Source organism: Falco peregrinus, chromosome 3 (genome assembly GCF_023634155.1).
Source record: "Falco peregrinus isolate bFalPer1 chromosome 3, bFalPer1.pri, whole genome shotgun sequence".
In the NCBI taxonomy this organism is placed as follows: domain Eukaryota; kingdom Metazoa; phylum Chordata; class Aves; order Falconiformes; family Falconidae; genus Falco; species Falco peregrinus.
Window position 1 is genome coordinate 98,610,165 of NC_073723.1, and position 24,147 is coordinate 98,634,311.

Consider the following 24,147-nt stretch of genomic DNA (forward strand, 5'->3'; position numbering starts at 1 on the left):
GAAAAAAGTTCAACCCACAAATAGTGAAAATCACATTATTACAGGAAGAAATCTTTTGCAGTCCCAAATTATTATTATTTTACGCTACCTTAACAGCTCTGTATTTTCAGAACAGCTTTTAGTTAAAGGTAAGAGCACTACTAACAAATAATTAAAAGTGCCAATAAATTATCAGACACTTCAAATGAAGTAAACTGATATCCTTTTATCCATACCTATCTGAATGCTTCTGCTCAAAAAATGCTGTGTCCTCCAAAGCAATTATTATTATCATTAAGCTGAAACAATAAGAGTCCCAGGGTGAAATACTTGTGGGTCTTCTGGTTAGCAGTGATGATCAAATGCAAAGGAACTGAAGCACTATATTCAAAACTTGCAAGCACTGGAGGTTTTTAAACCACTGATATAATTTATGGCAGTAGAGCAAAACCTTATGGCAGGTGTGATCCCCACGGATGCATCACAGTGCTCCCTGCAACAGGGGAACTGGACCCTGGGCACCAATATTCACCCAACATCCCAGCCAGGGACTTTGGGTATCTCATTTGGAACTGTAATAAAGAATCCCTACACAAACCCACGCAAACTGTGCCAACTCTGTGTGTGCTAGGTGCAGCTATACTAATAGCTAAAAAAATTTTTGACCAAGTAAAGCCACAGATGGACTCAATTACTACCAATTAACTAAGCATTTACTACAGGAATTGACATTGCAGTGAGCGACCAACATTTATTGTGTTTTCAGCCATTTTCTGAAGTATTCCTACAAATTAATTTGCATGCAAGTATTTTATAGGATACAGCCAGCCAGCCATTCAGAAGCCAATTTATAGTATGTACAACAATCAGGCTTTCACTGTGTAAGCAGCAGAATTACTAGGCTGGGTTGAGCCAAGTGCTGACTCCATGGGCAAAGCTTTCTCTCCCAAGCCCTCCTGGAGATTATTTCTGCACCAGATATGCTTTATACGTGAGGTAACAGGGGAGTCTGTTGCAGGGAGAGCACAGTACTGGTGTACGAACCCTTTTGCTTTATGCCAGCGTCTGCAAGATGAAGGCATGGACCATACACAGAATCATAGAATCGTTTAGGTTATCAAGGACCTTTAGTATCATCAAGTCCAACTGTTAATCGAAGACGGCTCTTCACATCAGTATGTACACATATGCCGCGTGTTGCAGAGCTCGTATCATGTAAAGCAACTGATTGTGCATTCATAAAACTATCCAAAACAAAGAGGGAAGATAAGAGTGAAAGGGAGAAGCTTTGTTTTTAGAAGGAGAAAAGGGAGCTTTGCCAATGCTGTGAACCCAAGCCAGCTATTCCAATGCAAACCTCATGTTGTTACATAGACCATGTTTGGGAAGAGATGTAATATTAATCAACTTTCTGGCATTAAATATCCATTACTGTACAAAAACATTCTTGCTCTGGCTTTAATTCAGTTTTAAGTCACTGTGAAAACATTTATGTGGCTCTCAAACTGCCTTAAAGGACCCAGGCAATAATTCTTTTCCCCTCTCAAAGGAACTAAAACAATGATCCACTTCCATAAAACAAAGTATTTTAATATTGCCGATTGTTTTCCTTAAGTGCTGGGTCTGTTCAGCCTTCTATAAACCATTTCCAGAGACAGAAGTTGTCTTCTGGAGCCCCCCAACACGATCTACCTACTCAGGGTCAGTGGCAAAGGTGTACTTCAGGAGAAACAGACACCATGACAACCTCTGAAGATGCGTGGTACCACTGCTCCCACACTTCTCCAGCCCTAACGCAACACTACGCAATTTGTCAGTGGACAACTCCGCAACAAAATTTCCATCGCTGCATGCTAACAGAAGTCACACAGGATGACCATGGCAGATAACAACGAATTTCTTTTTGACACTATCAATAACACAGGTCAAAACCCTACGTGCACAGGAATACATTGGGCCACTGAGAGGAGCATTATTGGTATGTGACACCACACCACTGTTTGCAAAAATTCAATACCAAGTGTCTCGCCTTAGCACAAATTTATTACTCTCACCTAAACATTATGGCACAAACAACATCAAAAGGGTCACTGGCTAAGCAGCAAGTCCATACAAGAAGTGTCTATCTGTTATCACGAGTCTCTCACCAGGATAACAATTCAATTTTTTCGAGCAACTTCCAGCTCCCCCATTCTTCTCCACAGGTCATACATCCAGCTACTGAAAATCCGCAAATCGCCAAATGTGTTGTGCCTTATTTGCATATTTAAATATGTAAATTGCTGCAAAACGGGTAATTTTCATGTTACATATTTTTGCAGAAAAATTAAATGTGCAAAAATGTTTATTGCAACAATTACTGGTTCCATGGTATTTCAACAAAAGGCTGTAAATCATCAAAATAATTGCCTACCCATTAACTATTGTAGCACTCTGCCTGAAATTTTCTCATTCTGTATTTTAGCTGGATGCAAAAAATATTTTTCTTCTAAATGTTTACCTCTTCAGGATTAATTTCACTAAAAAAGATGCATGAGCCTAAGACTCTGTCTTATGTACCCACTCACAAATATCACATTTAGTTAAAACCAAAACTAAATAAAGAATTGCAACCACAAATTAGAATTTTCTCAACACACTCAAACAGTAAGGTATGTAAAAGATATGCCATTTAAGTCTAAGATATACAAACACTGTACTGAACTGTATCCTGAAATAAGAAAAAAACCCTCTGTCTACGATCTTTTCCTGCATCATCTTTGTTATTACACATGTAAGGAAATTACTCTGCTAAATTATCCATTGCAAATTGAGAAGCGAAACACTCTTCTGTATTTCTGGTAAGCAAGGAAGACAGCACTAATGCAGAGGATAGTATTTCTTCCAGCAATGCCTGCTTACTATGCACTACTGCCAGATTTGTTTTGAAATTTGAGTCCCAAGAAGAAAGGCATCTATACAAATTTCTCCCCTGCTCATTTCAGCCAGAAGGCATGCACAACAGTTTTAGCTGACCACGGTAACAAAACACAGCACAGGCCAGTAACCATTTCTGACCCACTGGGTTTTCTGACACGCGAGAGCCGGTTTGCTTCAGCTAAGGGAACAAGACTCTCCTTCACGAAGAAGTCTGGTTACAAATAATAATGGCTAACTCTGCTTTCCTAAATGTCAATCAGAACTTAATTGTCCGTCTCAGGCATCTGAAGACCAACATGACACTGCCAGGTATGCTGGCCCAGATGCGCACTCCTCTCCACCTTTGAACTGCTGGGCTGGCGTGAGAAATACCTAATTCTGCAACCATCCTTCTGAAGGAAATTAGCCAACCATTATTAGAGGAACCGTAGCCTCCTGCGTGCAATTTCAAAGTCGTCTACGCAACTGTATCCGTGCACACCCCTCCGAGGCTCCTCCCGAGGCCCTTTTCCAGTCCACAAGCCCTTTCAAGTCGAGGAACGCCTATCCTCTTTTGCTCTCCTGATGGGACCGATAACCCAACAACTCCCTAACTGCATCTTCCAGGTTCTGATCCCAGCCTGCCTAACAAAACACTTGGCACCTGCAAACATTTCCTTCAAGAGCCTGCAGAGAAAACCTTCCATTGTGCCACAGAATGAAATCAAAGTAGGACTTACTTAGTTGTGAGGAATTCAAAGAATCACTTTTAAAGAAACAGAGACCTAAACCTACCCTCTTACCTACAACTTGGAATTTCCTCCCAGCAGCGGGGAGATGTAATTTAGACTCGGTACCTCCCTGGAAAGACTTGCTAAATATCCCTTTTCCACAGTCCCATGAATGTGGGGAATAAACACTTCTCCTGCCAAACATTTTACTTTGCTCTCTAACAGCTGTATATGTGATCAGAAGTCCTAAGAAATGAGGATGCAAAGGCACAGGTAACAATCCGATGCTTTAAATATATCTATGTAAGCGGGAAGGTTGGAAGGCAACAAGTCAGTTGAGCTAATTACTTCAATTCATGCAGCAAGCTATGCCACGTGTTATACATGCTTCTTATTCATACTCAGGCATTCTCCATTGAGTTAGCTGTCCAAAAGGTGGCTCAACAGGCCAGGTTATAATAAATAGTTTGGTGCGCAACCCTAATAATGTCCCATAATGGCGTCAGAAGAGGATATTGACAAATGACTTTGCCCAGGAAAGTTGTTCTGGCCCCATTTAATACAAAGCAATCATCTGACACTGTCTAATGACATTAATCAAGCTCTGAACCTTTGTTGTTCTATGTCATAGCAAATGCTTAGCATTTTCAGGTCCAAAGTGCTTGACTACACATTGTATATTAAAAACAAAAGACTTTAATTCATTAAAAATAGACTCTCACGCTAGATTAAGTTCATTTGCTGCGCCCGTCCCTGGTCTGCCTTTGTGTGTGGTCTCATTTAAAACAGACACACATGAACCAGAACCTACTTTATTCACAGGAAACAAAAATACAATTGGCTGTCAACCAAAATAACAGACACTGAAAAATGGGAATACCCCTGGGTAAGGAAATTTTAATTAAAAAAAAAAAAAAGGGGGGGGGGGGGGGGGGGGGGGAGAAAAAAAAATGACAATGACTAAGAAGCAGCAGCTGCGTTCTCTGGGAATTCCTGTTTCATCACCTTTGTCAAAACATCTCACATTGTCTCCTATGTATTTTATAAAGGTCTCTTGCAGATCTATTAAAGCAGCAGCTTCATTTATGTTCACTCTGATCTATATTGATAAAGATTATGAAGCCATTAGATGGCTCATTAAGTTTGCCTTTACTTACCCCCAATTAAGATTTCAGGTGTCTCTGGTTTTGAGCTAATTTCAAAGTGGCTGCCATCTGGGACATTCTCAAGGAACACGATCAGATCCTTTTGTAATGATATATCACATTTAAAACACTAAGGCAGCAGCTCTGTTACACGCACTCTCATTTTCCATATGTAGAGTTTTGTGCCTGTTATTTGGGGGGTTTTATTTAGAAATCAATCTAAAGTGCCAAGTTTTGATCCATGGCTTTTATAGGATTAAAACTCTTGCTCATAGCTGACAGCTGAAATGCTATTAGGCCTAACGTCCCCTTGTACTTCTCCACAAACGGTTCACAAAAAGAATTTTTGAGCTTTGGTGGGCAATAAAAACCAGATTCAGATGTAGTCATGAAAAATAATTTTGGTATGTGTAACAAGGGTGTTCTTTATAGAAAACTCCCTTTTGAAAAGCAGAGATGAGGACTAGCACAATGAAGTAATTGGGATCTACTAATCTCTTCTTCAGAGCAGAGTAGCACAAAAGGAGAGGAAAAAAAAAGCAGGCAGAGGTTAAAACTCAAAAAGTGTGCTGTAGAGGGACCTTCCTCTCAGTCCTTCTACTAAGAGGAGGAGAGCTGAATGGCAGTCACCAGAAGGAAGGTAAACTAAAGAAGGGAACCGAGAGCACAGGCTCCATTTTGAAATTCTGTCAGGCAGAGAAGACAGAAAGTTGTTAGGATACAAGAGCTCTTGCTGGAGAGAGAATCAGATCACACAGGACTTCGACAGTGGAGCATTATAGCAGCCTCAGAAAATTTTCAGTGTGGCTTTTAGGTCTTCCATTCTACACTAGATGACGTTGCGATATATATGGATCCATTCATCAAGACATGGCATAAGGACTTCATGACAGAAATACTGTGTAATGAATGCAGCTTGTGTTGATTTGCAAAGAAATAACTGACTTGGAAAAGCTTCTTCCAGAAAATCCTTCAATCAACAACATGAATGCAGTTATCTTAACCTACTGCAATTGTGGTATCAATATTGCATGTGAGAAATTAAGTGTTGCCCCTGTCACGCATTTTGATAACTTATGAATGCTCATATTTAACTTTGATAAAATAAAATCATTCTAGATTTAATCAAGTCTCAAAAATGCCAGAGAGAGAGTGACTCTGTGTGCCTATACATATTTATGTGTGTATAATTCCAGCCCTGCAGTTACAGTTCTGCCACAGACGGACTTCAGATTGTCAGGAGAAACAGGTTAAAACAGAAGATGCTAACACTACATCTTGATCCATTTTCCCATTATGGCCTGTATCCTTTTTCCCTCAGATCCAGAAGGACGGACAAGAATTAAGCACATTCAGCTCACAGATTCTTTACTAGGCAGTACAGGAGAACATCACTACTTAGGACCTACCTTGCCCATTTGGTACATGTTTATGTGTTTTTCCTTTCCTGGGGGTTGACTGGCATGATGATGAAGCATTGTTTGTGGCTGTTTTTGCGTCCTCTGTCTCCTCCTCCTCCTCTTCTTCATCCTCATCATCCTGAGAGCTTCCAAAATATACCATGTTGCTGGGCAGGGCTGGAGAACCTGATCATTATAAAAAAATGGCTCATTAGCACCGTTACATTCACTTACTGCACTAACCATACTGATCATAACCTACTTTAGTGTTATGCATAGCAAGGAAGAGGGGGACTCGGAGATGGAAGGTCAAACTAGTGCATGACTAACTGGAGGGGGTTTATTTATTAATTTTTACCAACAGGATACATATGTGCTTGAAAAGCAGAGTTTCCCCGTGCCCCAAGCACATTCTATTCATACTTTAGACAATCAGTCTTGCTACAAGCCCTAATGAATAGCTTTGTGTATTCAGAAAAAAACTAATGCACGTGCTTAATTTCAAATGCGTGCCTAAGTGCCTTACGGAAGTCTTAATGCACAGAAGCTTACAGAAGCTTACAGCTTTCGCCAAACAGAAGAAAAAAAAGAGAATTTACAAATCAACCTGCACCCCAGCAATATTTTTAGGTTATTATTGTACTAAAATACTAGTATTTAAACTTCACAATGCTTTGCAGACCTCAACAATATTGTACATGATGTTTTTCAGTATTCTGGTTCAGTTTTAAACAAAGAGAAAAAACGAGACATCGGGATGTTTAAATTTGCCTAGGAGGTCCCTGGCAAAGGACAGAAAAGAGTAAAGGAGTCCTGACTCCCCATGTGCTCCTCTTAAGGATGTTGCTTCTCATCTCTTGTTTACTTCTCATGATGCTCCCCCTAACCTGCCTTGTTTGCACACGGGTAAGGCACACCATGCAATTAAGTGAGAGAGAAGTGAGGATTCACAAGCATAACAACAATATAGGACTGGAATTTAAATGTGACTCTTGCACAACATTTCTTTTATGTGCGTCAAGCAACAGTGTACAGGTTTCCTTGCACTGCATCAGGACACATGACGTGACTGTAGCAACCTAAATAACTATTTTTAGATGTACAAATACTGCTGACAACTAATGGCCACTTTCCTTTATGCCTGATATTAGCCTCTACTTCAAAATGAGTCTTCTGTCTATCCCCTGGAGGGACAGGTGCCCTAGGAGCCCTCTACTTTTCTCAGAAAGGTTTTTCTGGGTGAAGAAAGGGAAAAATAGTCAAAAAAGTCAATAGAAGTGCAGAACGGGGGCTCATCACTTCAATTCTTTCCCTGTAGCTAAATAAAACAAAGGACAAAGAGCTGGGCTACAGACCAGCAGCACAAGGTAGTGGCTATTTGGCTGATGCTTCCTTAGGAAACACTTCTGGCTTCTAGCTCCTCAGAACAGCAATTCCCTGGTTTGGTTGGTTTTGAGCTGTTGGTGTTGCCATTGCCAACAACTAACGAAAGGTTGTTTGTGGGTTGTGTATTCTCTGCTCCCATGTGGTTTGTACAAAACACTCTAACTACAAAAATTAAATTCTAAATGAACGGATAGCTAAATAGGGCACAAAACCAGGGATAGGCTGTTCCTGCAATGAACCAACCTTTCCTTTGCGTACTGGTTTGGGTTGGGATGTTTGTTCATAGCAGTTTGTAGAGGGCTATGTTTTGGGTTTGTGACCAAACCAGCAGTGGTAACACAGGGATGTGTTAGTTACTGCTGAGCAGTGCTTGCACAGCGTCAAGGCTTGCCCCACACACACCTTGTTTCTCACACTGCCCCACCAGCGAGCAGGCTGGGGGGGGGGGGGGGGGGCAGAGGTTGGGAGGGGATGTAGCCAGGACAGCTGACCCCCACGGACCAAAGGGGTGTCCCAGACCACACGGCACCGTGCTCAGCAATAAAAGCTGGAGAAAGGAGGAGAAAGGAAGGGAGTTTTGGGGTTACAGTACTGTCAGGCATGATGAAGCCCTGCTTTCCTGGAGATGGCTGAATGCCTGTCTGCCAGTGGGAAGTAGTGAATGGATTCCTTATTCTGCTTTCCTTGCGCTCAAAGCTTTTGCATTACATATTAAACTGTTTTTCTTTACCTCATGAGTTTTTATCCCATGAGTTTTCTTAATTTTCTTACTTCCAATTCTCTCCTCCATCCCGCTAGGGGGGAGCAAGCAAGCTGCCGTGTGGGGCTCAGCTCCCACCTGTAAAGACCTTTGCTCTTGGTCTCTTTAATGGCCCCTTGGGGACTACGGCTGCCTTGGGGAGAAGCAGAGAGAAACCCCACCGCACCCCGTGCTGTGCATCGGTGGTAGGCTTGGGACAGCCAGGGAAAACTGCACCTAGGGCATGGCGATTCTGCCCCCTGAAATAACATACTTAATCCATCCAGCTTAGACGTAAATGTATGGACATATGGTTATCCTAGGGGGAACGCCTTTTGCATGCCACAACTTTCACATTTATATAGACTAATGATCAAATTAAGACTGCTGACACATTTCACGGCATGAGAGCTGTAGCAACTTATAGAAACAAAAACCTTTGCATTTTTATGCAAGCCCAGAACTTTTTGGCACACTCTAAGCAATCAACCATAGTAGGTAAGAGGTGCTGAGAGGCACATTAATTCTTCTGCTTGGAGGGGAGCTTTAAGTCTCAACAGCAACTAACCAGAAGATTCCAAAACAGTTAGTCTACAACAGTGCTGCCTGAAAAATAAGATATTTTTTTTACATCTAGATACCCAAGTCTGTGGTATGGATTCAGAAGTTATTAGCTCTGCAAGACTGTATTGTGCAACAGTTCTAATCAGGATCCAAAGTCTGGCACCATCACGGCATTAACGCATTGACAAATGATAGCAGTAAAAGAAACTTACTGTTAGGAACCCTCAAAATTAGATTCAAACACAGACTGAAATCTCTCTATTATAATAGAAACAGTCAGAAATTTTATCCTTCTGAGACACTACAATAGGAGACCAGATAGAGCGTCTATTCTCTAAGCCTCATCTTCCCTAGAGTTCCATATCCCTGAGCCTTTTTGTCAGCTGCTTTCAACAGCAACCACCAAAAAAAATGATCATCTGCGACGCAAATGTTATTACAACAGCAATCTTACTTTTCTTTTCTTTTTTTGTATGCACAGAATAAAATACAATACTGTGTCCTTCTGCTTAGAAAGGAAGGAGGGTCCAACCCAAGTGCGACAGCAGACAGAAACTTCACCTAACTCTTGGTATTCAACTGTTGTAATCTCAGTGCATAAATCTTTGGCCAGAATGACATTTTTTAATTCTTTCCAATCGAGGACTGTGAACAACAACGGTTAAACTGCATTCCTGGGACAGCTGGGACTGTTTGGGAAGTACATTTCCAGAAAAATTAGACTAGCAACATCCAATAACACAGGAGAGTCCTGCTAGCCCTCACTTTACTGATCTAAGTGCTCTGCAATATGAGACCTTGGAGAAAAGCTAGTGTTCAATCTGGGTTGCCACCCCTCCTCCTGCTCCCCAGCTTTTCCTACATATTAAAGTTGACTTACAAAACGGAAAGGAAAGAAGAAAAAAAAAAGGCTGAACTCAAACATTTTCATTCTATTTAAGCACTGCTATGGATGAAGGACACTGAAAGAAATATAAAAGCTTTTGAGTTTTCTTGCTTACTTTTTATATTAGAACTATTTTAATCATCATCTTTTATAGTAAGATTTCCATTCTGGAATAGCCTGAAGTACTGAGAATTTGTTCACACCTATGGGTTGAGCTGATTAAAACCACTTTCACTTTAAGCCTAGGTAGCTAAACATGTCCAAAAGGCTGAGAAAACACTAGTTTAAAATACTGGAACAGGCTACTCGGACTCCTGATACTGCAAATTCCCTTTACGAGCAAACTGAAGGGAAGACAAGCCTTTAAGTACACTGTGATTTCATTTGAGCTGAAAGAGTAACATGTTGATTATACAACACCTGATGTGCTAAGTGTGAGCAGCTGACGTGCGCTGGTGGTGGTTTACACCAAGCAAAGAGCCAAGAGAACACCCTAAAACTCCTCCTACTGAAATAAAACTCCAGACTCCTCCTGACTGAAGAACTAATGAAGCTCATACATGTGAAGCTGCACCGGTAAAAGTGGAAGCTAGGCGATCACTCACCTTCTTTATCATAATACAGACTCCTGTCCTAAATATCCCTCTTAGCCTCCGAGACCAGACAGGGATGTGCACATGATGACGTATCCTACCTCTACAAGGGACCCCAAAACTGCCGATTTATATAAAAAATACTAAGTAGTGCTATTGTAGCCATGAACGTCTAAGACCATTGAAGATGTGGAGAAGAATGTGTGCTCAAGAGCTGGTTTGTTTCTTCTAGGTATAGCAATTGGTCTAACAAAATATATTGCCCTTCCTCATAAATATGGACTGTCTTCATCTCAAGTTAACAACATGGTAGTTTTCCTTACAGATTTCACTGAGACTTGCTGCTCTCAGGTTTCTCCATGTATAACAGGTATTCATCATGAAAATGATGTATGACAGCAAGATGATAAAATCCCTCAAAATTGGCATGAGAATAAAGAATACTGCAGGTTCACCAGACATACATGCATACACGTTCACAGAACATACAGCTGCAGATGCTTGCTTGATTTTTATTTTTCAACACACTATTCTGCACATTTTTGTCTGCCCGGACACACTCAGCAACAGAAACCCACGGGGCAGCTATGCCAGTTCATTCTTGCATGTATTTTGCTAGCCAGACAAGAGTAAGGATGCGCAATCATCCCTCCTCTTCCTCTTGCCTTCCCCCAGCACCAGGGCATGATTCTCAAAGCCTGCCCAGGGCAACTGAAAGAGTAACATTAGAATTTAATTAATAACCAACACCAAAAGAGAAGAGCTGCAATGCGATAGAGGGCAACATCTGTGCCTGGGAGGTGGTGCATGCCAGGTCTCAGCACTCTGGGTATGCAATTCCCCTCTTCCTTGCTTTCCATCCCCAAGAAAACAGCAGAAAAATCGGTGAGACAGTTACGAGAGCCTGTGGCTGTATTGGATTTTGCAAGTCTCCTGTGCTGGGAGCCCCCAGGTTGTGCAGGCAGCTGCTACCATGGGCACTGCAGCGGATGAAGGGGAAGAGCAGGGGTCCAGCCCTCCAGCACCCAGGGAAGGTGTGTGAGCAGCCCTCCACATTGAGACACCCACCCTGCTGCCCACCCCAGCAGCAGGTGCCTGAAAAACCCACTCACTCAGCAAATGTGATGGTAATCTAGAAAATAAAATTTGACTTCCCACCACTTATGTAGAAGACATTTCATGCAAGGAACCAGCTAGACTGTCTGTGGCTGCATGGACATTTTTCTTGGCATCATAAATGGTCTACAGAGTATCTGCCTCCATCTGGCCTCTTGTTCTTATTCCTGTGCCACCACCTTGACTGTGGCAGTATAATATTTTGTGGGGCCATGTGGTGAATCGGATCAGGGAACTGATTCAGATTAAAATCCCAGACTAAGGAAATTAAAGTCCACTAATAAATGCTGTAACCGTAATGCAATGTTACAAGTTCTCAAGTAAAGATTTGGAAAATTTCTATGCACACTTTTTCTTATTGAATATGTAGCTTAATATATCACTTTATGTTATTAAACAAAACATGAGACACAGTATGTTTCCAGTATCATGTAGAAGCTGCACATTTTACATTCTGTCCTGACGATGTCTAGGCACATACTTCCTAAATGCTCCCCCTCCCCAAGACAGTCGATTTGTTTTGCATCAATGTTTGTACAAAAGCACATGCCATCACCAGAGAACTGGATGAGGCAATCGCAACACATGGGAAAGGAAGAAGCAGCCATGGCAGAAGAAGTAAGCTGAAAGAAAGGGCAGGCAACAGCAGCAGCACAGAGGAAGGCAGGAACTCAGATGGGCTGGGGCTGAAGAGGGAAGCGGTGAGAGGCGAGTTAGCAAACGGACACAGGATGCAGGACCAACGGGAGAGGGAAGCTACTGAAAAAATTGCTGACGTGAGATAGTAACAAATACAGGAAAGCAGGAAGGACACCTTGTCTTGAGCAGCTTTAACAGGAGCACCTGTCTGATAGTGCTGCTGACTTGCTGCCCTGTCCTGGACACATGCCACTCACCTTCTGCTCAACAGGTCGCTGTCAACTCACAGTTGAGAGCAGAAAAGCTATGGCCAAGGCCAGGCTGCAACCTGGGAGGAACTTCCCAGCCCTCTTCTCTGCCTCACCGCGGGAAGGCCAAATTGCCAAAGCTGGCCCTCATCCTGCTGTTTTGAAAGCCAAACAAATTGTCGGGGCTGTCCAAGGGATTGCAAACCACATGGAAAGCTCGGACAGCTAACAGAATGGCAGGTAGCTCTCCTCACCAGTATCAGAGCAGGAGTTACTGCTCCTCTGATCAGACACCACTGTGCGTGGCAAATTTTGAGAAAATCATTAATGATGAGTTGGGTTTTTTTAATTCACTCATCATAGTTATAGTGAGCTATGAATTATTACAAAAAGGGAGGATACTCAGCTCTTTAAAAAATGAGGTTTGAAGTACATTTGGCAACTGGTGCCGTCAGTATCTGCAGTTTCATTATTGAAATTCTCTCGAGTATTTTGGTCTTCCCTCCTGTTGTGAGAGTAACACAAAAGAAAACCTAACTATACAGGAAAAACAATTACCACAACTATACACAAAGCATTGCCTAATGCATATGAAAGGATGACAAATGTATTTTATATCCTTTGTTATAACAACACGATGCTTATACAACAATAAGTATAAAGTAAAATATTTTTTTTAAGTCACGGTGCAAAATTCAGGCTGGCTAATAACAGTAGGCAGAACTGATGCTTACACAACCTGTACATACAGATGCACTGACCTCAGCAGCAAGCGCCTGATTAATAGAATAAACTATACTCTTTTTCAGCCATTTTATTTGACTAATGAGGTTATTAAATTTTTTTTTATTTGACAAATGTGTAGTTTTCCCTCCTAAATTACAGTATGTTTTGTTTCTCATTAAATTACATTAACTTTTGTCTTGGACTAGCTAAACATTTTTAAAAAACTCTGAATTTGGATCTGAAGAATGGAATCAGAAGTACGGAAAGTGCATGTGCTTTGCCAAAAGCACTATTTCATTACTCTTCAGAATTAGCTGGCAGTGTTTCTGCAATATTTACTGAAGTACAAACCAAATGTTTTCATCTGGACAGGATTCAAACCCTGGTATGTTACAACCACAACAAAAATCATCTCAATCCAAGAGCCTTCTCTGTAATTTGGGCTGTGGTTTCTGCAAAATTGGAGGATTCTTCTCCATGAATTATTTACACCAACTCCCCCTCTAGCTCCTCTCTTTTATTTCCTCCTAACAATTAAACATAACCCAGATGTGCTTTGGAAAAATCTTAAAACAATTTAAGACATCAAAATGATTTAAGCACAAGGCAGGTCAAGGTATGCGGGCCTTCAGCCTGCCCCGATAAGCATGCGGCATGCCAAGCCCTACAACGAACCGCAGCCGCAGGTTTGGCTTCTGCTCCGACCCACGACCCCATTTCGGGGCTGTATGCAGGTGGAAAAACCTTGCCTCCCAAATGCTCCTGATGTACTGGCACCTCAATGCTTAAAATTTAGGGCCTGCTTCTCATTTATTATATGTCCTACTTATTACGTTTTGGCAGGACAGCGCCAAGTCCCTGAAGTGCGAATAAATGTAATTTATGCCTGCACTTTATGGTCGTTTTACAGAGCAAGGCTAAAAGAGAATGAAGTGCATAAACTCTATAGGAAAGAGCAATTGTATCTCACTTGCCTGGCTCCACCTGCAGGAACGGTCCCAGAGGGAGCTCCCCAGTGCCTGAGCCAGGGGGAGGAAAAGGCCATCCCAAGTCCAGAAATAAAACAGAGCTCATAAACACACCGACGCTCAAACTCTCCCTTCCTCTGCCGTTGTACGAATCACCAAGTTGCTTAGTGTTATGGCTAGTGCAGTGACACAAACCCCATTTTCTTCTTGGTCCTTTCTTCAAAGCAGTAGAGCTAAACCCAAAAAGCCAAATAAAATTGTTCCTTTTCTAGAGAAACCGAGTAAGGGTGGGGAATGTGTGAATCTGCAGGGAAAAAATCAAAGGTTCACTTTCCAAAGTCAACAGAACACACAGCAGAGTGACAGACTACAGAATATTAAAAAAAAACAAGTAGAGCGTGTCTTACGTCTACAATTCATATCTGACCATCTCAAAGCAGTTTACCGTCACTAACCTGCCTAGATTTGGCAGGGAACCTCAAAACCAACCTTTCCCACATACACTTCGACCCCCGACTTTACGCTCCCCTCCACCAGGAACAAGACAAGCCTGCAAGTCCCAAACCCCCACACCGCCATTCCCAAAAGGCTATCAGGCTATGTTCCGTACCCAAGAGACCCTGAGCTCCATCCCTAGAACAAATTAAGTCTTTTGGGGAACACTGAACCTATGGTAGGTTCCCAGGTTACAGAAGCAAGCTCACTGGTTTCTGCCTTTGCCAGAATATCTTACACTCCCACCTGGGCACTGAACACCGTGGGCAGCAAGGTTGTGAAGTGTTGCTGCTGCCATCGCAGCTCTTGGATTTTATGCCAGCAGGTCATCCATAATCAATGTCCAGCTATGCCAATACCTATATACAGAGTTAAAACATTCCTCCTCATTTTAACAGAAAAACAGCTCGCCGAGGGACTCGGAGTGGGTCTGTGGCAAATATAAAGGCTGAGCTACAAGATGAGTCTCCCATTTCAACGAGTTCATTTCATCCTGCGGCTTTTTGCAGGAGTAGATACCGGGATCATTAACAGCAGAAAGGGGCCCCACAACGGGAAGAGCAAGGTAAAAACTTTGATTCAGCTGTAGTGCTACACACAGGCTACTCCGTCTTGCACTCAGCAGCTCTTCCCACCTCGTGTCCCGTGCAGGCACACACTGATATGAAACTAACCTCAGCTGCATGCCTGGAGGGATGGCCCTCCAGCAGCACTCCCATCCCCTGGGAAGGGATAAAGCCATGGTGTTGGTCACCAGGCTCTCTCCGTGTATTTCACACATGTGCTGTTCACTGTGAGCCCATATATTCACTTCTCCCTGCCAAAACTGATTAAATTACTCTCATCCTAAACCACTGCGAGAGTTCCTTACCAACCCAGAGCAGCAAATTCCACAGCTGGACTAACTGGTTGCACATACACGAAGTATCTCATACTTTACGTTTCAATGTTACTCCTAACTTCAAAATTTAAACGACTTGGAAACTGTAAGATTACAGTTACTAAATGCAAACATATCTTTATTAAAAGGTTTGTAATATTAAGACCCAACACTCTAAAGTTTATTCTTGTGTTGTCAATCCATCCTAAAATTTTAGTCTCAAATACCAAATGACTTAAAACTGATAAAAAGTCTTCTTCCAATATTTTAAACAAATCTCCATGTTTTAATATTACTCTGGAATTACAAAAACTAACCCAGACTGCAAAGCAGCTCATGTTTTTGGACAGTGTCAGCATTTCATTGTTTTGCTTCCAAGCCTAATCAAGTTGCCATCCTATTTAATGTGTTTACTCCGATCTGGTGAGCAGTGTCTCTGCGGTGGGCAATGTGCTCCCTTGGAAGGCTGGTGCTTAGAGAGCGTGATTGATGGCATCACCGGCTCTCAAAGTCCAGCGTACCCACTGATACTAGAGTAGCACGCAAGCGTACCTTCTGCCCCATTAAAAGCTAGGCAAATAGGTGTTTTCTAACATGCCCAAAATCAAGAGCTCCCACGTTTCTGACTGTGGGGACTCTCCCATTGTAATGGAAAACCTCTGCAGGTATCTACTGGCACAGGCAAACCTCTCCTATTAAGACTCCAGAGAGAAGGCTGGGACCAAAGGCCCCCAAGCCTACCACCCAAACAAGGTGTTTAAAAAAATCAAAAGGCTGTTTAAAAGCAAACTGCACGAGGACTGGGGCACTGAGATTTACTGAAGTTCAGATAAACATGCTATAGTGTGATTTTCTATTTCGGTTTTGCTCAGTTGTAATAAATCATCGGATCGTTAAGTCATTGCAGTACTCAAAGAAAAACGAACAGTCACACGTTTTGCAGAACAGTTAGAAGAGCCTGAAAACTCAATTTGTGAGATCTCAATTAACCATCTTTATTTAGGAATCCCTGAAATTCTCTAGCATGTAACTCCCAGAGGCCTGACTTAATTAGAAAATTGATCATGGGAAAACTTCTTAAAATGTAGGCTCCTAATCATAGCCTCCCTGTTATCACCTTTTGCCAAAGATCTATGGCTCACAGGGAGTTGTTTCTCCTTCCCCCTTTAACCCTATATTATTCCACTCACAATATTTTTAACCTGGAAATAATTACAGAGAGTAAAGGTAACTTAAATGCACTGTAACAGAAGCTGTTTAAAAAAATTTGATCAGAGGCAGAAAATACAATAAAAGTGAAAGCTGTTGTACAACCACACAGAGATGACACGCTTGTATCTATGCGTGCTGCTGAAATATACTAATTATGCCTCTGGCAAAGGGCATACGGGCTCCTTCAAAGAAGCTATTTAAAGATAAGAACACTGCAGACAAACACTTCAGAGATATCTGTGCTATTCCCTTCCTTCTTGCGTTGGTAATTCTAGGTCACAATTTAAAAAAACATAATAATAATAATAAAAATTAAAAAGGATTTTAAAATAATAGAAAGCAGGGGAGCCTTGCCAAATCTGGTCAGCTAGATGCATTCCAGGGTGCTCAAATATTCATCAACTCTTAACAGCCTTTTCATTCTGCTCCGCTTACCTTTTAAGAAGTAATTAGTACATTGTGTTATCAAATCAAAAGTTCAAAACCCAAACTACTTAAGAACATGTCTAAAGCCCCTAGTGTTCTGGATAATGAAACCAAGCAGGTCCTCTTGGTTAAATTACCTTGTTTTGAAATAACAGGATGCTAGGGAAAAAAAGTAAAAGTGGTTTGAATCATTAGATTTTCTGATAAGTAGCAGAAGGCCAGGTAATTGGGATTTCTTTTCCCATGTATGGGACCTTACGTACGCTGAGGGCATTTCTTCAGCATTGCTGCATGATAGTACTGCTCCATCACACAGAGAATTCAGCTGCTGCCACTTAAAATACCACCCACCACCACCACCCCAGAGTACTGAAAAGTGAACTGGTGGTGGTGATGAGATTTTTAAATTTCTCTGTTTAAAAATAGAAAATGAAAGTACATGCTGACATAGTGCGACAAATTTACACTGTGCTTCTGACACCGCTGCTGGGTATGGTGGGACGAGGACAGAGACGTGACCACAGAGCTGCCTTCCCACCACTCCTGGAGAAGACTCCCTTGCCAAAGGAAAGCTTTGATCATGAATGCAGGGGCTATACGATCAGAGCATTTTGAAGAACTAGGACCTAAGACAGTCCTAACTTAAAAAAAAAACTAACAATTAAAAAAAATCACACAAACTTGGGGATTTACTGTCCCGGATCTAATCACTACTACGCTTACTACTAAACAATTTGCAAAGTGGGGAACTGTGAGTGTGCTCTTATGTCCATGTAATTGTATGTCACATTTTATCATGAAAGCACAAACAGCCAGGGCTGGACAGACATATCTGGACAGAAGACAGAACATGTAATTGTATGTCACATTTTATCATGAAAGCACAAACAGCCAGGGCTGGACAGACATATCTGGACAGAAGACAGAACAACCACAAGTCCCACCACGCAAGCAATTTTGAATCCCTCAACACTTCAGCAAATAACAGCACAGAGGTTCAAAACCAAAACAAACTGCATCCAAAAAAATCAGAAGTCTTCCCTACGGAGGGTTTAAGTAAGCTGCTGGCTCTTCCCTCTCCAAGCTCTCTGGGTGCCACCAGCCGAGCAGCACCAAACTAAGCCTGTCAGCGCCCTGCAAGGTCCCTCGTGGGACCTCCTGGAGCTGGGCTGGATGTACCAGCAGGCTGCTACATGAACTCCCTGCAAGTATATTAGGAACCAACTTCCATGTCCTTTTTTCCAACAGGCACACCAAATGACCCAGCCACCTGGAGCTAAACCTCCCCAGGGATCAAACGGGCACCACCTCAGGCAGGCAGGACACAGCAGTTCAGAGAGGGAAGGCAGAATCATGCCAATACCGCTCTCAACAACCCTATTCCTTCTCCCTCCAAGCCACAGCCACTCTTCCTGCTCCTCCACAAACACATTCAGGTAGCAGATTTCCCCGTTTATACTGGTCCTCGTCTGGCTTTATACAGGAGTAATGGAGCAATAAGCTTGTGGAGGTGCTGAAACAGCTGACAGCTTCCCCTTTCTGCTTTTCTTCAGCCTGTTTAAGCAGACCAAGAACATGCCATGTGTAGCACTCAAAGCAGATTTTCCCTCGTGGTTTTTAATATAATTGTAATTGGGATCTTGCCGTCTGAATGCACGTGTTGTCTGAAATATACGAGTACCCTGCATACTGAAGAAATTAGGAATGAATTGCAAGTTCTTAATTGACAATACAAAACATCAATTATTCTACAGATGAATAACAAAGAAGAAAATTACAGGTGCAAGAGCTAAACAGCCACTGATTAAAATAGAAATAAAAAACCCAACAAACCTTCTGAATGAAGCACTGGAAGAGGACAAAAGTACCCATGCTTCCCATTTACATTGTTAAAGCACAATGCTAAGAGATAGTAGGAAATAAAAATGGAGACAGGCCACATCCCCACACAGGTTGCCTTTCTTTAAGTGCAAGTGCCTTCAAAGCTATAAATACCACATGCTTAGTTAGCAAGCAGAGGAAACAAGCGTGTGAATGCAGCCATGTGTGCTCACACACACACACACACACCCCCCATCTGAATTTTCCCACCAACAACTGTGGCAGTTGGCCCAGATCACAGCAGTGACATGCTGCCAACAGACTGATCAACCTCACAGCAGACTAAATTAGAAATACATTTCCACAGATTAGATTTCAGAGGACTGTGATGCCGCTTTAAACACCATTAGATTCTGCTCTTTGCAATCCTTTAAACAAACACAAAAGCTAGCAAACTAGCCCCCCTCCATCCCCTCCACCCACTCGCTTTACCAGAAGTCCCAGCAGGGTGGAGGCTCTATATTGGACCAGAGTCAAGACAGATAAATTACCAACCAGTCTAAAGCTACCACTAGCCTAAAATCTCACAGAACAGAATAAAAAAGGAAATCAAACCATGCTGCGTTAAGGTGAGAAAGTCTCAGCAGGAAGATACAGGTGGTGCTGTGACCAGTGCTGCTCACAGATGCAACAGAAACCTCAGAACTGGAAAGGGGAGTTCAAACACAAGCTTTGAAGGGTTCAATCCACGAGGTAAGACTTCTGCAAACAAGCCCTATCTGTAACAAATGCACACCCGAGGTAAGACTTCTGCAAACAAGCCCTATCTGTAACAAATGCACACCCTTTCAGCAGGTAACGGGGCAAAACAACAGCAAGAGGCATCGTTCCAGCACATCAATGATGGAGCAGTAACTCGCTAAGGGCGGGGGGGGGGGGGGGGGGGGGGGGCGGATGGGGGACGCGGGGCGGTGTCTGCCAAAAGAGAAACCTGCCACAAGAGCTGATATGAGAACTGGGAGATTAAACTGAAAGATGCTGTTTTCATCACATGACTTGGGACACAGACCCATAGAAAGTCCCAGGAAAAGTGACCACTCTGGTGAGTGGTCTCCTTCTTTAGCTTAGTCAGGACAGTCAACTGTATACCTCACGCTAAGGTCCCCGAGTCTGACACGCAGGCTCACAAATACACACCAGTGATCCCAGACACACGCCATCCAGTTCCAGCCAGGCTCAGGCACCTGTTACCGTGAGATAATGCAGGTATCTCGCTGTACAACTTCAGAAACCTCATCTGCACTTGGGTTGCAGAGCGGAGGAGCTCACCTGTTTTAATTACCACCACGGGAACAGTCCAGCTCCTGGAGCAACCAAGAACAGCAGCAACCCCTCCACCCACTGTCAGATGAAAAGCCTCACTCAAATTGAAAAACACAGGACAGTGAATAGGTAGAGAAGGGGAATTTCCAACCAGGTATCTCCTCTTGCAGGAATAAGTACTCGGGCAAGTTACACACTTCTTCAGTTTCTAGTCAGGCAAAACAAAGGAGGATGCGGGGGGACTTAGGAGAGCTAGACAAAACCCCATTCAGGACAACAGAGTGTCAAGCATAAAAGAAATTTCCTTTTGCATTACTACTGGCCTCATTTTATGGTCTTTACAACCACGAACTCAAATGCTTCTGCTGCAGATACAGTCAAATGGCTGAGACTTGAAATGCATGCAATATATTCAAGCGCAGCACCAGTACATTTGTGTGGCTGCTACTTAGTGTGTGGTGCCATGGCTCATTCTTCGAATGAGACTGTCCCCCTTCAGCAGCTACAAGACTCCTACCTCGAAGACAGAGGAATGTGAGAAAATCTTCTGTCTTGGGCTTCCTTTTGGAGAGGTCAGAAATCTGAGTGGCAGGAGGGGGGTAACAACGGCTCCACTATCTTTATTGGAGTTGTGCTGGGACTGTTTGGCTGGGACTGAGCAAACTTCCTTTGTGCTTGCAGCCTTGGCCTGTGGAAACAAGAGCATATCAGAAGCACGTTAGGCTGAACTTGCAGAAGAGACATCAGAATATAAAAATTCACCATTAAAAAAAAAAGGGGGGGGGGGGGGTTGGGTGGGTGGAGACAGGGCGATCTGAATCCACCTCCCACCAGTATCATATTCCTACTTGGGGTCCACTGCGAAGGCAGTATTTTATTTGCCTTACCCTCTGGTAACTTCTGCAACAATTTGGAAAACCAGAAAGGGAACATCTTGACTATAAAATCTGTGACTACTATTTCATATGTTCCAAATATTTTCTTGCACATCTTACGATTACAGTTTACCATTCACTTGTTTGGAGATTAAATCTGTATTTTGCACCATAAAAATGTCTTTTTTTAAAAAAAGTGTCAGTGTTCTTTGCTACTTGTTTTTAATTAATCTACAAATGAGGTTTATTTTAGACCCATTAAAATTTTCACATATTCCAATCTGCTAGGATACTATTTACATGATAAAATACACATTAGTAGATAAAAGTATCTATGTTAGCACCCAGTTCTACAAAAACAAATCAATACTTTCACGGAAAGCTATTTTTGTTCCCTGGGCCACAGCCTAGAAAACAGTAAAGCGAGGAGGTCTGGGGTGGGGTAAGCAGTAGTTATGACCAGTTTATAAGAATGAAGGACATGCACGGAGTGAATCTGCCTCAGTCCCGCTACTGGGTGATGGACTGACACCCTCTGCTAAGTTTTAGAGCATGGCCGGGTATGGCTGTAGGAAATTAACTGATGCGGGTGGTTTTGGCAGTCAGGATGCAAATTATTTCAAGCCTATCTGAAGGCTCTGATTAACTGCTAGGTGGCAATGAATATGATTTTCTTTAATACGTCCAGAACACAAATTGGTATTAGGGAAAGCGCTTTGGGGCAGGACAGATACCCGGAGGGGGTCTCACTAGGAACCTGGCTCAGCTCAGCATTTAAGAACATGCTAATTTCTCACTTAAGCAACTAGGATTCTAATTACGATCTTTATTACAGCTTCAAAAAGGAGAGAAGCTACTGAAAGAACTTAAAACCTCATTGAGAAAGCATGCAATTTTATGTCATTTTCTTCCCTAATAGCAGAGTATTTACATAATGTCAAACTGAAACATGTATCAAATAACACTGAAGGAAAAGCCAGGTCTCGTCACTCCACAGCAGGCTTGACTTCAGGAAAGCATAGCTATCGTTCAGTGTGGATGAAACACCTAACAGGCAAATCTCTTCTTTTACACAGACATGAAACTTAAATAGCTAGGTAAGAAGAACAGGCTTGTTACTGCATTTTAAACTCCCACAATTTTGTGGCCAAAACAGAAAAAAGAAAAAAAAAGAAGTTGAAAATCCCAGCAGTGTTTGTATATGTATACACACATCCCCTAACGACAACAGAGAACAAAAGTAACATTCAGCAATTTTCTCCCTAAACTTTGTATAAAATTGTCCACGTCCTAATTATCCAGCCCCCACTTCCCCAAACAACAAACACCACCAGCCACTCTTACTGCTTATTTTCATCTCCTTAATAGCAAATATAACATGATGGTTATAATTATTTTTTTTATCACAGTGCTTATAATTTGTGAACTGGAACTAAAAGACTATTGAACACATACATTTTGTTGTATCTATGAACAAACTATCTTCCCGGAATTGAAGTCTTGTATACACCCAAAATTGCTCAGATTGCCTTGCAAAGGCCTACTCCATCAAGTAGACGAAGGACTCCCACACAGGATGAATGGGATTTTAATTTCAAACAACTACATTTCTATCACCGAAATCACACATGCAGCCAGAGAAAAATGCTTTGTGTTGGCTTCTGCTCTGCAAAAAACATACACTTTCTCGCCAGACACCATACTATAAAGGTTAGCAAGCAACCCTGCCTGCTGCTGTCATCTGCACAGCAAATTCTGCCCATCGATGTGCTTCTTCAGCTGGGCTGTCAAGACACACTGTGCACTCACCACACCTCTGAAACTACCTGCTCAAAACTCCTGTGATCAAAGATAAGCAGGGGGGAGGATTCTGCAATGACCACCACCCCAAAAAGTAAAGGATAAGTCTGTTTCATGGTTCAAGATTAACCCTTTGTAGCAAGGATCGGCCAGGGCTGTTTGCAGCATCCCCATATTGGTCCCTAGAGCATTGAAAGAGGATTAGGGAATGACTTATAGGTTCGGCACAGACACGAAATGAATTAGTGAATTGAAAGTACTTTTGGTTCAGTCTGTCTTTGAAAACACACTCTCTGCTAGCCATCCTCCCCCAGTACAACCAATTCCCTGCTTGTTCTGCTGGCCCACTTTCTGCAGGGCACACGGCCTGGCAGCGTCCCTGGCTCTTTGCTACCTACCACGCTCCCACCAGTGACCCTTCGTTTCAGTGAGGACAGTGAAAATGCCAGATCTTTCCTCCACCCAGCTTCAGGCTATGGCTATGAACTTTTGCCACTTCCCCAGGGAGGCTGTGGAGACTTCTTGCTGTTACGGTCAGATGTGTCTGAGATACTTCTCCTCTCACACCTCTGTTGATGTTTGCTGTACTTCCTCCTGCTTAGTTTGAGCTCACCAGTGACACAAAAACAGCCCTGCTCCTTTTGAAACATCCATTTTTTTTTATTAAAACACTGAGGATTTACAGGGCATAAGCATCACCAACTTGATTTACGAATACTAGTAAACAAAGGCACCCTTTTGTGACTGCAGCATTATTTAGGTTTCTGCCACAATTACTGTTCTTTGCATGGATAGGCATGTGCTACACAGGCTTCTACTTCAATGCCTTAAGGTGTACAGAGGGAGCTATGAGCAAGAAGCAAGTAATTCTGTAGCTACAACACATCGGGATGAGGCACAATGTTAGGAAACAAAAGCCAAGCTTTTAAGCAGTCTTTGCTCCAGATTTGCGTGAAGATGACCAGTTTCAAACATGGGCCAGGCAAAGGAAAAACACACAAACACACACAATTGAAAACATGGGTAACAAAACTTTGCTTGTGAAGGAGTATATGCATCTTAATAGCCTCCTATGCGCCCATGAAAACCTCTAGAAGTATAAACTAGTGATTTGGGGCACAGTTTCACATTACACTTAATCCAATGTAAGTGTGAAGCTGCTGCCAAAAGGGAAAGTACCACCCCCTCCATCACAGGTAAGGCAGATGAAGCACAGCTGCCCATCGTACTCACTCATGCACCAATTCTGAGCAAGGCAGAATAGGTAAGGAAGTGATGAAAGCGCTCAGAATTTTGT

At 42.5% G+C, this 24,147-nt stretch overlaps 1 protein-coding gene across 3 annotated transcripts in view; it reads right to left on the bottom strand.

The window, feature by feature from the left end:
• Window positions 1–24,147, bottom strand: part of JARID2 (jumonji and AT-rich interaction domain containing 2) — a 100,319-nt gene that overhangs the window by 44,377 nt on the left and 31,795 nt on the right. The window contains exons 2-3 of one of the 3 annotated variants that reach the window (XM_055799230.1): window positions 20,693–20,863; window positions 6,163–6,339 (exon numbers count right to left, since the gene is read on the bottom strand). In XM_055799230.1, the coding sequence (XP_055655205.1) occupies window positions 6,163–6,316 (154 nt within the window). In that variant the 5' untranslated portion in view covers window positions 6,317–6,339; window positions 20,693–20,863. Of the gene's footprint in view, window positions 1–6,162; window positions 6,340–18,864; window positions 18,986–19,467; window positions 19,605–20,692; window positions 20,864–24,147 lie in introns of those variants that run through there. The other 2 variants (XM_055799231.1, XM_055799229.1) reach the window with 2 other exon arrangements.